Raw genomic sequence first — 14,887 nt, 5'->3', positions numbered from 1 at the left:
GATTGGTGCTGCCGTGTGTCAACATCTGCACACTTTTTTTCTTTTTTTTTGTTCACGATTGTTCCGATACACATGTATATAAAAGCTGATTTTGACCAGGTAAGCTATCCGGATTCATGTGTATGGATATGGTATATATGCATTTGCATTTGATATGCAAAACCATGTTTTAAAATCCATTTTGACAAGAAGAGCTCTCTACTTGTAGACTGGACTGCTCTAATATGTTGAAACTTGTTACTTTAAAAAAACTGTTTATATCTTTACAACGTCGCAGACAAGAAGAACGAATGCATATGGTCATTAAAAACATATTGGTTGGCAATGCCTAAATCTCATCCTGTTACAAGTAAAAGAATTAAACTATACAAGGTTAGAAACAATATTGACAATAAAAGAAATGACATATGGACACCAAAAACCTGTGGAGAAACCAACTGATCAATTTTCTATTCTACAGACAAAATGTCGACCGTGATGTTTGAGAAGCGTTTCCTGCTCCTGACCATCTCTGTTCTGGAGATGTTGTTGTTTTCTGGCATCATCTACGGATGGACATCACTGGTATACATCCTCAAACAGGAGGGGTACTTTAGTGACCTTTGTGTCACCTCATCAGCAAACAACACGCAACAAACCACACAGGTTAGTACAACAGTAACCAAGACTACAGTTATAAACGATGGGGAGTCACCGAGAGGCAGATAATTCAGTAACCTCTGTGTCACCTCATCAGCAAACAACACGCAACAAAATACACAGGTAAGTAAAACAGTAAGCAAGACTACAGTCATAAACGATGGGGGAGGCAGAGATTTCAGCGACCCGTTGTGTCGACGGGTAAGGAAACTGGTAAGCCAATGAGGATTAAATCTCTTAGTGGTAACTAAGACAATCCTGAACAGTGTATTTTTTTGGGGGGGGGGTCATATCGATATCATTTAGCGACATCTGTTGTCAACTCATCTGCAAACATGGAACGTAGTACACAGGTAAAAAGGACTATACTTGTAAACAGTGCGGAGGGCAATGGGGCATACTCTTGCGTACGGTACATGTAGATGTATATAATGTCGCTGGGGTTTGCATATAATTTTATTGATGTTCCCCAAGCCAGACCAGGCTTCGGTTTGGAAATTTGTCCATTACAACTTTTAATTCTAATAATAATGATACAGTCACCGCCAGTCGCAAAGTCTTTCAATTTATGCTCCATGAAAAAAAACACGTGAACATACACCTGTCATTGCTTATTACGTTATGTATACTAGTACTTCTGTAATGGTGATGATGACGATGATACTTCATAACGAATATTCAACGGGCCTACTATCTAAATTAAACTCTTGACCCTTTTCCATTTGTATTCAAGATTCTACTTTCGACGAACGCGTCCACCCAGGATGCACCGCGTTACCCAGAATGTCTTGAACAGGATGAGACTCTGACGCAAGTGTTCGCCATTTCCGTTGTTGCCAGTCAAGTTGCCTCGTTGTTTGCTGGGATAGCTCTGGACTACTTCGGCCTCCGTGTGACAAGGACATGCTTTAGGTATGTAGCTCCGACTGCCAAACTGGACAATTAGGAACCTTTGTTTATTTATTGTTTGATTTGTTTATTCTGTGTAGTAACCAAACATGATTTGTTTATGTTTGAAGCGTACTGATGGCCACGGCTGGATTGCTACTGGGATTCTCCACCAGAGGTAACACTTTACAACTGTCATTGAGAGAGTGAGAGAGAGAGAGAGACAGAGAGAGAGAGAGAAACAGAGAGCAGAGAAAGAGAGAGAGAGAGAGAGAGAAAGAGAGAGAGAGAGAAAGATCTGAGAGAGAGAAAGAGAGAGGAAGAGAGAGAGAAAAAAAGAAAGGGAAGAGAGAGAGGAAGAGAGAAAAAGAGAGAGAAATGTGTCAATATATAGTTCTTCAAGTTTGTAGAATGACTTATATTTGTTAATTCTGCAGATCTATTAATGTATTTTTAACCATCTTCATACCCGGAATAACAAAAATCATATACATTTAGTATCTGTATCCAGATTCCAGACATTAAAACAAAAGTTCTCTTACATTGTGAATTCTCTTACATATATGAATTTCAAGGGGGGGGGGGGGGGGCAATGTAGCAACCGATAATATGTTATCGATACAGCACTATGTACGTCCTCGCAAGCTAGGGTTATCCCTTCGCAAGACATTTCTTAAGTATTGCTGACCCATGAGGAATGGTTCTAGACAAAATGTATGTCCGAATCTAATACTTTGCTTACTTATCTATTCCTTCCTTCCTTCATTCATTTTTTCACTAGAGTACCCGTATGTGTACCTTGTGTATCCCGGAATGATCCTTGTGGGAATGTGTGCTAACATCACCCTTCTCGCTAACGTAACGGTAAGTAACGCAACATTCGTAACTATTGATATATGTATGTTAGAAATTTTATACAGCATCTACGTCTTATGATGTTTTAATCATCATCTACGTCTTATAGGGATGTTTACCAAAAAACGTTGGGTTTTGAATCTTTGTATATTTAGTTTTGCACATATGCAAGAATTGCAAAACAATATGATAATTAGAGAGTTAGAAAACCAATGTGGATTTGCGTGCCTTATTCCCCGAAACTGGTTTATATGAATGGTTTAAATTGTTCTAAATGAAAACTAAACAAAGTTAACAACTGAAACGAGTTGAAATTATATCATGAATTTTATCTAAATGATCTAGGTTTTGACATCTATCAAGTCATTCAGTAACTGACAAAATTATGTAAATTATCTACTCTCTCTAAGGTTGGGAACTTGTTTGGAACGCGGAGGTCTACAGTTATCACTATCATAACGGGATCCTTCGGCTCCTCTCCCATCACCTTCCTGGTTCAAAAGGTGAGTTTATCCCGTTTTACACCAGAAAACAATGGAAAAGCGTCCGCCAGAATGTTAAAACCCTTAAACTGCCAGAGTTTCAGCCCTATAAAATGCTATCAGTGCCATGGTTGGCCGCTGACCTCACAAAAGAAACCCCCAAACAAGGCCGAAGTCCCTAACTTTCGGGGTTGGTGTGCTAAACGTGCGCAAAGCTGATACTTTGGGGGAATACGCTATCCCGGTTATATCCGGGCACGGCACACAGGACATGTATATGTGTGCCGGATATATCCGGGTTTGGCAGTTAAACGGTTAACATCATAGAAATGACGTCATTAAAATAGCATTGGGAGACGTTCACGTGACGAACACATTATTCCTTACTTCAAAGCCGAATATGACAAAGGTAGGCTGGGCGCAACCCGAATTGATAAGCTTAAGAAAACTATGACAACATTTTCGAGAAAATACAGGATATTTTTCTCCCAGTATTTGCCTTTTTACGAAGGCAATACGGAGTTTTGCTTAGCAAACCTGTAAGTGCAGGTTTTGCTATCGCAAACGTGTAATCTTTTCTGTAACAGCTAATATTTGGTCCATATTTGCTGTAACAACTAATACTCCAGGTGCAGGTGGCCAAATGTACACCGCCAGGCTATATGCAATATTGGAAGAAAACACAATGTACAATGTGAATGAAGTTCTATATAAATTTTGGTATTTCTTTCTCAATTTCAGTTGCTGTACGTTCAGTTCGGCGTGCCCTTCCAACACATGTGTTTCACCCTCGCCTGTCTGTGTGTCCCCTCGCTGATGGCCACCTTTACCCTCTTCCCGAGACGCAAGTTCATTCCAGAGTCACAACAAGAGACCAGAAAAGACTCACAGGAAACCGAGAAGCTGCAACAGGGTACTGAAAATTTAATTGCTTTCTTTTGTTTATCTAATGAGTGCTCTAGCTAGTAGCCATATCTTAAAACAGCTTGCACTGTCACAATTGTTAAGCTGATATCTCACTTGTGCTGTGGTACGTTGGTGGCGTCGCAACATCCGTAAAACAATGACAGAGCGCTCAACGAATTTGCTTGATGAAAACTGTGTCTTTGTGTGTTTTGGTGTCTTTTTAAATTTTAGTCTTACTTGTGCGTCTTGCGTGGTACGTATTCCCATGATTATTTACATGTAGTCAAGGGTAATACAAATCCAATCTGGGACGCACCCAAGATGCATACTATATTGTTGACATGTTATCAATATACCAAGGTTAAAACGTCCATTTTATATGGTGGTATGAGGCTGACCTTCATTGTAGTGTCGCCGACTTATGCACAAACTTGTGATCCAATTTGATCAAGAGATTCCAGGCCTAGGCTTTCTTGTTGTTGTTTACTTTATCGTTTTTAGCAGAATCATTTCGAGTTAAAATCATCCAGGGGCCCGGCGTGCCCAAAGATAACCCTGTAGCCACAGGCATCCCACGGGGACCATATTTTCAAATGTAACCGAAGCATAGTAGTTAGTACCCTGTGCAACATATATAAGAACGATGACACAGCCCTGTGTGCATTGAGACACGTACGATACATACTGTATCAATTTGAAACATTCTTGGTTAACAGAAAACAAGAGTGAAGAAAAGAGTGAATCTGCTGAACCGACTGAGGAGACATTTGTACAGGTGGTGACGTCACGCCTGTATCTCCTGCACCTGGCCTACATGAGTGTCATGAACTTGAACGTCATCATCTTAGTCGGCACAGCAAACATCTGGTTCAACATGGTCACCGGGAATAACAACGGACAGGGTGGGTATCATGCATACTCATCTAATAGTTAACAAGAAATTAATTGCTAAACCCTTCAATCAATAACTTGTTATACTACATGTATCTTGGACTAGCCAAGCCATTTCATGCTGTGAGTTGCTTGTTATTATTGTTGTTGTATTTGTTTTGTATTTTTCAGTTGTAATGTTTTTCTTAACTCGGAGGTGATGTTGATATTAGCCTTATTTTTCCCCGTAGCCTTTTGTCAAGCTTCTCGCACACAATACTAACAGTTATACCATTAGGCTCCACCTATAGTATTGTGTGCGAGTACCCAAAAGAAATAAAACCTACGTCTACTTGATTTTTGGACCAGGTCATTAACATAATTATATTACACCATTAGGTTCGCCCTTTATTATTGTTTGTAAGGAAAAAAGATGCTCATATCTACAGTATACAGCTATCCTATAACCCCGTTTCTGTTTTCCTTTACAGTGAGTTTCTGGACGGACGTGTTTGGATTCTTCCAGGTGTCCAATGTGCTGGTGTCTCCACTCTGTGGGTTCGTCTACGATCTGGGGCTAAGAGGACATGCGTATGGAGGTATAGGCCCCTTCACACTTCTGAGTGCGCAGGAATTGTGGGAAATATGTCAAAGGCATGGGCCCCGGAGATATAAACAAAACACGTCTGGATATCGTTATGCATATCGAGACAATGGTCTAGACTCTAGACGAGAACTCTTTCCATGCCTTCAGCTTTGCCGTATTACCCACAATTCCTGTCGCTGCGCATGCGTATTCGAAAGCATAAACGAACTTCCTCTCCTGAAAAAAATACTTACAACTGTTCATTATCATGAAAAGGAGAATCGAAGAAATATCAGTATGGAGTTTTCTATGAATTTAAAATCATACGTTATGTTTAATCGAGGACGTTAGTTTATTATATTTGTTTGTTACTCAAATTTAAGTTTATCTGTGACGGTAGTCAACATTATGTTATAACTTTAGACTTTATATCCGTACAGAAAATATAGCGCTTACCAACAAGCTTTCAATCAGTCCTCTGATCCTTATCAAACTGAAATAGCCAAAGTCTATGTCACATATCCAGACTGGAAGTGTGATGTCAGCAAATGGTCAAAGGTGATTGGAAGTCGGTATCGGCCCGCGTCTTGGTTGAGCAAAGGTTGATGGGTTCTGATGTAAATGGACTCTTTCACTCCCCTGAGAAAGTAATCCGGAAATATCTGCGTGTTGTATAATATTATCTACGTGTTGTTTCAGGCCCTACCAGGACCAGCAGGCGGCGTGCGGCGGTCCCCGTGTTCGTGATCACCAGTTTGACCAGCACGTTGGTGTTCTTCTTCGCCGCACTGTCCGTGTGGGACACGCCCTCTGTGGAGTCCAGTACAGGCCTGCTGATGACGTCAGCACCGGACATGTTCCTGACCTTCGTTCTCCACATCCTCAGCAGGGCGTTCATCTACGGAGGGAACACCGCGTTCATCGCTAACTCGTAAGCTTCTTCTAATGTGAATTGTTTTATCCGTGGATAGTTTTACTAGGGTGGTAAGTCCATGGAAAACAAAGCAAGTGCATTATTCATATATCAACAGAAAATGTACGTAAAAAAAACTGACATTTGGAACCACTTGAACGCAGCTATCGATGTATAAAACAAATATTGTTTGTGACCGCGATCAGGAACTAAGGGTGGCGGTTGAGAAAGCAGGGTACATCCAGACAGTCGGTTTCGCCGTTGGATGTCGCTGCGTAGGAGGATAGGCCGTCCATACCTTACATTCAAAGAACTTTCTTGGATCAGAGACTGGACTAAGTAATAGGAATAAGTAACCTAACTATAATGATAATTGATAGATCACACGGGAAGCGTAACTCTGTCAATGTTCGATAGAGTACGACTATGTGACTATGTTTATTATGAGTTAGCTGGTGTGTTACGCCGAATGGCGGTTATACCGGCTATATAGATACAGATACAGATACAGATGTATGTGTGTATGTATGTATTTTGTATTCCTAACGTTCACAGATTCCCCGGTCGGCACCTCGGGCGGCTGATCGGGCTGTCGTACATGGTAGCCGGGCTGGTCGGCCTGCTGCAGTACCCGCTCATCGGCTGGATCAAGACGGCTGGAAGCCCGCTTTACGTACGTATTGTATGTGCTAATTCAGGAATAGTCTCCAAGCAGAGGTTTAGGCTGGGATTTGACGTCTGTCTTCCCTCGTTATCCCCAACCGAAACCTCTACTCGGAGAATAAATCAATTATATGGTATAGAATTATGAGATGACAAGCGCACAAAAGGTTTTGACCATCTTTCAAGACTGTACTTTTCAAGGTTGTCTATGGTCTTCCCAGTGATGTTGTTCTTCAGGTTTCAAGTCAGCATCTATTTTTGCTTCTTTTTTTTGTTTGTTATTTTTTGGCATTCACACATGACCCATGAACTATAGTGTTTTCTCTTCACTTGTGGGCGGAACAATTACGTATTTTGGCTCTATGCTACAATTTTGCTCACGCATTTTCGTCAGCAAGTTTCAAGTGACTGTTATATATACTTTTCCATATCTCACACCCATATGATGATGCTTATAAGTTATCGAAACTCAGATGATCTGCAAATCTTTTGACAACTTTGAGAAATAGAATAACATGTTGAACTTTCTTTTCACTGCTTCAGGTGTACATCTTGGTTCTGGTGCTTTCCGTCGCGACGTTTGTCCACCCCGCCTACATCAGGTACCACTGCCGGACCGGGCCGACCAAAGAAGGCCGCCATCCTTCGCAAGCTACGCCGGAGAAATCGGAGAACGGACATCTTAAACTCGAAGTTTCTGATCCAAAGGAAACATGTGTGTGATTCAGGGCTCTAGCCAGCGTCCATTTTTCCGTCAATTGACGGAAATTTGCTGCGTGTGACGGAAAAATTTTAAAACCAATCCGTCAACTTTGACGGACAAAAATCTGATAAAAGCTCCTTGGTGGAAGCTACAGGCTGCTTAGAGACGCCGTCCACGACCGTAAAAGCCACACACTGTTTGTTTTGCTATTGTTATGATTGTTGACAATGTGTGTCGGTGTCCTTTTGCATACGATAATCTCATTAAAACCCGTTTTTCAAGGTCTCAGTTCAGTCTCTCAAACTCCTGGAATAGTGTTTTCGCGACAATGGGAATTGGCTGACAGAAAAAAATGTCGAGCTGGCTAGAGCCCTGGTGTGATTTCCGAGTAGTCCAGAGCTAGAAACGGACGTTATGTAATAGAAAACTTTATTGACTTGACAAATGTACAGCGACTTTCGTAACAACACATAAAATCTGACAAGTGTATACAAATGTATTGTCTACATATATGAATACATACTGATATGAATAAGTCAACATGTTGTGTTTCCTTTACACTATTTTTTCTAAGGTGTAAACATTCTTTGATATATTTGTGTATTTGCACACAGTATTTAGCAATCTAAACAGACACAACACAAATACAGCGAATTTTGTAGGGTCCACAAGAATACGGACAAACAAACAAACGGATTCAAGTGGTATAACCTACGTACGGGTATATGAATAGCCACTCAACATGCTGAGTTCAACGTAACATGCACGTTACTGGTTCTAAGATTAAACATTCCTTCATGTATCTACATGATTTTGTGCACAGTAAGGGCTATCTCCTCCTTTGTATTATATTGTGTATAAATCTGGGGTGGTATAGCGTATATATTGATTGTGAGTCGCTCCTATGGAGGTTGGTTTTAAGAAAATACTCAACAAATAATAATAATACTACATTAAAACATTATGTGAATAGATTGGCGGCTTTGTATCTGTTCATTCTCCAACATATAGACTAGTTGGGATGAGCTATTAAGGTAGTATCTCACTGCACTTGGGGCACCGGTGTGGCACTGCGGGGTTCGAAAGATTTCTCAACGAATTTCAGAGAAAGAATGGGTTTTCTTGCGTTTTGTGCATTTTATTGTCTTCTTATTATAAGTCATACTTTTACGTATTACACAGTATCTAGATTTTAAATAAAAACATTATTGCAATGGTGCCGATTGTCTTTTTCAGACAGGTGAACATAAGACAAATGAAACCTGAAAAATAATTGACTGGATGTTCCTGATAATGAAATTCTTTTTTTTTTTCACGGTGAACAGGATAGTCCTGTCATGTAGATATTTCTCCTGTGGGTTCCGAGACATCTAGCTTGTCTTGGTAATTGAAGAGGGGTATGAAGGGTATAGAGGAGTCTATATACAACTAGAAACTTGATGTAGTCATGACCCCTTCCTAAAAATAAGAACATTCAATGTTATACTTGTAACGGAACAGTAAACATTGTGATAGCCGCACACTGTTTTAGAAAACAGGTACACATAAGGAATTCTCTGAGGATTGTAACCACAGAGACAGCCATCTTCTTTGGTTACAAACCGTCAACTAGTCTGGACTAACGAGCTCTTGAGTGATGGTGGAGGGGGCTGGAGCTTCCATGACCCAAATTCCTGCCATTAAAATTCCTTGGGACTAACTTCTCACATTGCAAACATGCCTGTGGAACACATGTGGCTGACTCTCCAGTTATCTAGGACAAATAAATACCCAGGGGAGCTTGCATAACCCAAATTCCTGCCATTCCCCTGACTAACTTCTCACATTGCAAGCATGCATATGCCTGTGGACTGGCATTCCTGTGGAAAAATGCCTGTGCAATTCCTAGAATTTTTGCAAACTGAACACAATAATATACCATTTTGCTTGCCCCTGAGGCGTCGCCAAAAATAGCACAACAGTGACACAGTGAGCGAACCCCGCAGTGCCGGTGTTCCAAGTACAGTGAGATAACACCTTTAGCAGTCTATCGTTCTCTATTAAGTGTTTGAAAAGCACAATGTATGTTGTGTAACGCCACGTATCATTACATGTATATCTAACAGCTCAGTGATACAGAGGCGCCGACTAGTAATCCACGACGGTACTGTCATTAACGAAGCGTTTGTCTCAAGCTTGAAAGACTGGTTGACTGACGACTGTTGATATTCTGGTTTTAAAGAGGTGCAGTTTCCATCAAAGCTGCTGGGCCATAAACTAATTTTATGCGTTAACATTAAACTCCTCTTTGTAACTTGGAGCCACATTTAACTCCCAGGTTTATTGTAAAAGATACCCCGCAGTCGGTAGACTCCTTGGTAGACCCGATCCTCTACCTTATATCGCTACATTATGTGGGTAATCAAAGTACGGAAGCAGTTCCCTTTGGGAGGTACAGCACCGCCATCATCATCAACATGGCATCCGCCCACAAAGATTCCCAAGACAGCACAGTTCGTCCTCGTTCCTACCAAGACGAGAGCTATCTGCACGGGTTTCTTGGAACTGTGGGCGACTTGCAGAAGGCTGGAGTACTTCAGGATGTCATCCTTGAAGTCGAGGGCCGGCGGTTTCCCTGCCATCGGCTTGTTCTGTCCGCGGCCAGCCCCTACTTCAGGGCCATGTTTACAAGTGACATGACGGAAAGTCGTCACAAGACAGTTGTTTTACAGGTAGGTTTGTGTAACGTTGAGGGTAAATAAAACAAAGTAGGGGATTTAAAAAGATACTACGTATTCTACAGAAATTCTGAAAGTTTGAGAATTTGTGTTCCCAACAAGTAAAGTCAAGCTTTCTTGTGATTTGTGATCTTGCCCCCCTCCCCATGTAAGACTCTTTTACTATGTTATACTTTTTATATCAACTTTGCTGCCATCCCGGGGCACGTAAGACTGTTTTTAGACTTTGATGAATGGTCAACTTTTAATTATACTTCTGGGTAGTGATTTACATGTATACCAAGGAGTCAAGGACATTGTCAGAAGGTCCTTGTTTTATCTTTCAAGACATAATGACAAAGACTGGAGTAGTGTATATAGGGGTTATACGTACATTACAACATTAGTAACATAATAATTTTTGTGCTGTAACGTTAGTGATCTTACAGAAATGAGGTAAAGTTTTTTCATCATTACATCAAACTCTACATGTAGGGTTTGGATGTGGCCATGTTTGAGGACATCCTGAGTTACATCTACTCGGGAACCCTCCATGTGTCCCTGGACAAAGTGCAGCCCCTGTACCAGGCAGCTGACCTCCTCCAACTGGACTATGTGAGAGACACCTGCAGCAGCTACATGGTCATGAATGTGGAGTGCTGCACCTGTGTGGACCTGTACAAGTTTGTTGATATCTTCTCTGTGGAAATTGTCCTGAAGCGTTGTCTGCAGTGTATCTGCAAGCACTTTGTGAAGGTTGGTAGTCTTTTAAGAGTAAAATTAATGTGTCAAATTCATATACATATACATAACAGCCTCTATAGAGACCTGATAGTATGATTTCAGCACAGTATAGAAACAAATAGAACCTTCATCAGGTTGAGATGGTCATTCACTTAAAACACATCAAGTTATTATTATTAGTAACTGAGAAAAGCTGATTGCAAGAAAGATGAAAACTTCTTACAATCCACTGATAAAAGTTGTACGTAAATGCATGTATCTGTATCTCCATACGTGAAGAAATTCATGTATTTGGCATCTCCACAGGTTGCCTCCAGTGAGGAGTTCTGCAGCCTGAGTGTGAATCAGCTGACTAAGATCATCAGCCACGATGAGCTGGATGTGGAAAAGGAGACAACAGTGTGGGAGGCTGTAGTGAAATGGGTGCAGCACAGCAGGGAGGACAGGTAGGTATTGTTCAGTTCTGAACATGGGTGTCTGTCTTGTGTCTGTCTACTTAATTGCATGTGTGAATGTGTATGGTTTGATGTCTTGTATGTCGATGATATTCACCTTCTAATTCTCTGCAGTGACTTGTGAGTTGGCAAAACGTTTAACCCCTACCGTGTACCCCACAGGCTGCACCACCTTCCCAGCATCCTCCCTCACATCCGCTTCAACCTGCTGACCTCAGATGACACGGCAGCCATCTTGGAACACGCCCTGATCCAGGAGTCTCCTGGGAGTTCTAAGGTCATCAGGAAAAGAGCAAAGAAAAGGAATCTGAAGCCGAGACTTGGGATGACAACGGAAATGCTTCTGCTGTCGGATATGGGGTATGAAATGCTTCTTCCTTCTTTAGCTTAGATTGGTAACAATCCTGCCATAATGGTATTCCACATTTTGTGATCCTGCAAAACACACTTCCAAAGTGTCAGTTACATAGATATACTATGCGCCTGTGTCCAACTTATACTTTCAACACTTCTCCAGCGACTAGATTTGGTAAGCAACAGGTACAATTCAATGCTGTGATTTAATGGCCTCATTCTTGAAGAAAAAAGGTTTGAATTTGCAGTCTAGTCTCATTGACAATTTCTGATTTATTTTATCCTCTCCAGGACAGGCGATCTCCTCTACATGAACCCTCAGAAAGGGAAGTACATCAGTTCTGAAGATGATGGCTATCCTGATTGCGCTGGTGCAGCTTTCACCAGTGATCATAACATTTACATTCTGGAACATGACCGAGAGGATACCGGTCAGATGTCCATGTTCAAGTACAACCATGCAGGCAATGTGTATGAAGATGCTGGTATGTCTACAGTATCTAAGTTCAAGGGAGAAACCTCAGGTCCTGAGTGGAGTCAGTTCCTTGTTGAGGTTGATGAGATTTTATATTACGTTTCTGCAAATGTAGGAGAAGGCAGTGGATTGGTCCGTATGAAAAAGTACAGTCGGCAGAAGGACCAATGGCAGGAGTGTTCACAGCTGCAACTTCACAGAACTTGTCATCGCAGCGCCGCATTGTCCTGTGGTCCGTACCTCTATTTCATCATGACCTCAGCGATGTATCGCTACGACCCAAGTCAGAACTGTTGGCACGAGCGGACACCACCGAACCTCGAGAGTCGCTACTCGTTCCTCACAGTTGTTGCCATGGGAACAGAGATCTTCTGCACAGATAGTGACTTCAATCAGACCATGGTGTACGATACAGAGTCAGACCAGTGGAAGAAACTGCAAGGCTGGCAGGACCGGGGAAACCTTCGTACCCGTAACTGGCCGTATCTTTTCGTACTTGACAACCAGCTGCATGTACTGTTTGATACCTATGATACTACCAAAGAAGGACCATCAACAAAGTATCTGGTGTATGTGTATGACAGGTCTGCTGATGCCTGGAGAGACTTGAAGGCCACTTTGCCTGATAAGGAATATTATTCACTTGATAATCTGTCCTCTGTGGCACGTTTGTACCTACCCTTTCTAAAGGGAGCACAAAATCTCATCACCTCCTATGCAATTCGGCAGGATAAGAGTACGGCATAGCTTGGCCTACTCACAGCCAACGCAGGGCAGGACTGTTTTACAACATCTTTGTTTAGGTCGATGAAAGTTAGACATTCAGGTCAGGGCTTTAGCCAGCTCGAATTTTTTTTCTGTCAGCCAATTCCAATCGTCGTGAAAATCGTGAAAATCAATTTTCCCTATGACACTACAAAGTAGTAAATGTTGCCATTGAGACCTTGAAAAACCGGTTTTAATGAGATTATCGTATGCGAAAGAGCGCCGACATACATTGTCAACAATCATAACAATAGCAAAACAAACAGTGTGTGGCTTTTACAGCCGTGGACAGCGTCCCCAAGCCGCCTGTAGCTTCTACCTAGGATTTTTGTCCGTCAAGGTTGACGGATTGCTTTTAAAATTTTTCCGTCAGACGCAGTAAATTTCCGTCAATTGACGGAAAAACGGACCCTGGCTAGAGCCCTGATTCAGGTAATAAGATATGCCTAATAGCAATTACTCGAGCAACTGGATATCATTATGGAAAAGGTCCCATGTTTCAGGTAGAATCCACCTTTCGTCAAGGTAATATGAAAATAGTGTCACTGACGCATCCACAAAAGGTAGTGGATTCTACCTAAAGCTTCTTACCGTTTCCAAAATCATATCTAGTTGCTTGAGTAATTGCTTTTTGGCATATTTTTGTTTAGGTATGGGTTTTGCTAAATGATACAAGAATGGGACAAAGTCTTATACATGTAGTACCTTTTATATCCTATATTATTTGTACTTTGAACTTCATCAGGTATCCTTGATTCTTTCTTTTAGATAAGAAGTATCTGACCTTAATGCAATATGTCTTGAAATCTAACGCTAATAAAAGTTCACTTCGTGTGATCAGCACAGGAGATGGTTCTTGATATAAGAGCATGTAAACCTGATATATGCGTGTGTTCCTGTGTGTGTCACTGCATGAACGTGTGCATATGTTTGTATATAAATCAACAAGTCCCTTTCTAAGCAGACTCTTTTATATATGGTTAAAAAAAGTTACAGTCAAATGAGAAATCTCTTATCTTTGACTTTAACTATGAAATGTAACTAGGAGGAGTTCTGCCTTTTGCTTCCAGGGATAAATCCATAAATTTGCCACATCTTTTGTGTTAAAAGTACATCAAAACTTGTTGACCACCCAAAACCGCTTACTTAAATATTTCATATTTGAACATGCACAACGCTCATTCATAACGCAGTCAATCACCATGAAAAATTGAGGTGTTGTTTTCAGTGTGTAATCCTTAAATGTTAGGATGTGGTTAAACACTGTGATTAACTAAATACTTTAACTGTTCAGTTACTGACAGTCCCATTCAAGTACTGGTGGTTGCATATGGCTGTTCATAGTTCAACTTCCGCATACCTATCATACATAACAAAGTCTGAGCTGATAAGGCCGACTACCATCTTCCGACCTCTGCTTGGTTTCCCGCTTTTTGGTAACGGTGAACCTGTAGGATTGTTTAGAAATAGTTAATTTATCAAACATAAATTTTTCATTGCTATTCATAGGTCTAACGTGAGGGAATCTGCTTTCAACTAAACTGAATAGGATATTTCTGTCATGAATATACATGGTACAATCTGTGACAAAGTGCACTTTAGGCCACAGCAAGTAAATTTTATTTTATGGATGACACCCTCAGCAAACTGCAAAATTAGTGAGATAGGGCAAAAAATAAGATGGCTACAAAAAACAAGATGGCTACAAATAGACACCATAAACATTGTAACAATATTAAACTAAAGGGACAAAACATGGTAGCACAGCCAACAAGGCACTCATTCCTGTTTTCAAGACATGTACTGGTGAAGTAAAAGTGTGGTAGACTGGTATCACTAACAAAGTTGGCAACTCCACACATGGCTTCCGTATTGGTGCCACTTTTACAACTA

General features: G+C 41.1%; 2 protein-coding genes across 4 annotated transcripts in view; both read left to right on the top strand.

The window, feature by feature from the left end:
- Positions 1 to 8,045, top strand: part of LOC118405106 (solute carrier family 43 member 3-like) — a 10,509-nt gene extending 2,464 nt beyond the window's left edge. Inside the window, exons 2-13 of one of the 3 annotated variants that reach the window (XM_035804507.1) lie at positions 461 to 645; positions 1,373 to 1,551; positions 1,659 to 1,705; positions 2,309 to 2,391; positions 2,793 to 2,885; positions 3,606 to 3,777; positions 4,487 to 4,672; positions 5,132 to 5,239; positions 5,926 to 6,157; positions 6,695 to 6,812; positions 7,346 to 7,518; positions 7,880 to 8,045. In XM_035804507.1, coding sequence (XP_035660400.1) covers positions 466 to 645; positions 1,373 to 1,551; positions 1,659 to 1,705; positions 2,309 to 2,391; positions 2,793 to 2,885; positions 3,606 to 3,777; positions 4,487 to 4,672; positions 5,132 to 5,239; positions 5,926 to 6,157; positions 6,695 to 6,812; positions 7,346 to 7,518; positions 7,880 to 7,886 — 1,578 coding nt within the window. In that variant the 5' untranslated portion in view covers positions 461 to 465 and the 3' untranslated portion in view covers positions 7,887 to 8,045. Of the gene's footprint in view, positions 1 to 460; positions 646 to 681; positions 763 to 1,372; positions 1,552 to 1,658; positions 1,706 to 2,308; positions 2,392 to 2,792; positions 2,886 to 3,605; positions 3,778 to 4,486; positions 4,673 to 5,131; positions 5,240 to 5,925; positions 6,158 to 6,694; positions 6,813 to 7,345; positions 7,627 to 7,879 lie in introns of those variants that run through there. The other 2 variants (XM_035804508.1, XM_035804509.1) reach the window with 2 other exon arrangements.
- A 3,278-nt stretch (positions 8,046 to 11,323) lies between these two features.
- LOC118404842 lies at positions 11,324 to 13,844 on the top strand. Its single transcript, XM_035804210.1, has 4 exons — positions 11,324 to 11,391; positions 11,563 to 11,760; positions 12,046 to 13,055; positions 13,427 to 13,844. Exons 2-3 carry the CDS (start codon positions 11,726 to 11,728, stop codon positions 12,974 to 12,976), a joined length of 966 nt encoding a protein of 321 aa, XP_035660103.1. The 5' UTR covers positions 11,324 to 11,391; positions 11,563 to 11,725; the 3' UTR covers positions 12,977 to 13,055; positions 13,427 to 13,844.
- The last annotated feature ends 1,043 nt before the right edge of the window (positions 13,845 to 14,887 follow it).

The sequence above is a fragment of the Branchiostoma floridae genome, chromosome 17 (genome assembly GCF_000003815.2).
Source record: "Branchiostoma floridae strain S238N-H82 chromosome 17, Bfl_VNyyK, whole genome shotgun sequence".
Classification (NCBI taxonomy): Eukaryota; Metazoa; Chordata; class Leptocardii; order Amphioxiformes; family Branchiostomatidae; genus Branchiostoma; species Branchiostoma floridae.
The sequence above is the reverse complement of the archived record's forward strand: the minus strand, read 5'-3'. Positions and strand labels throughout refer to the sequence as shown.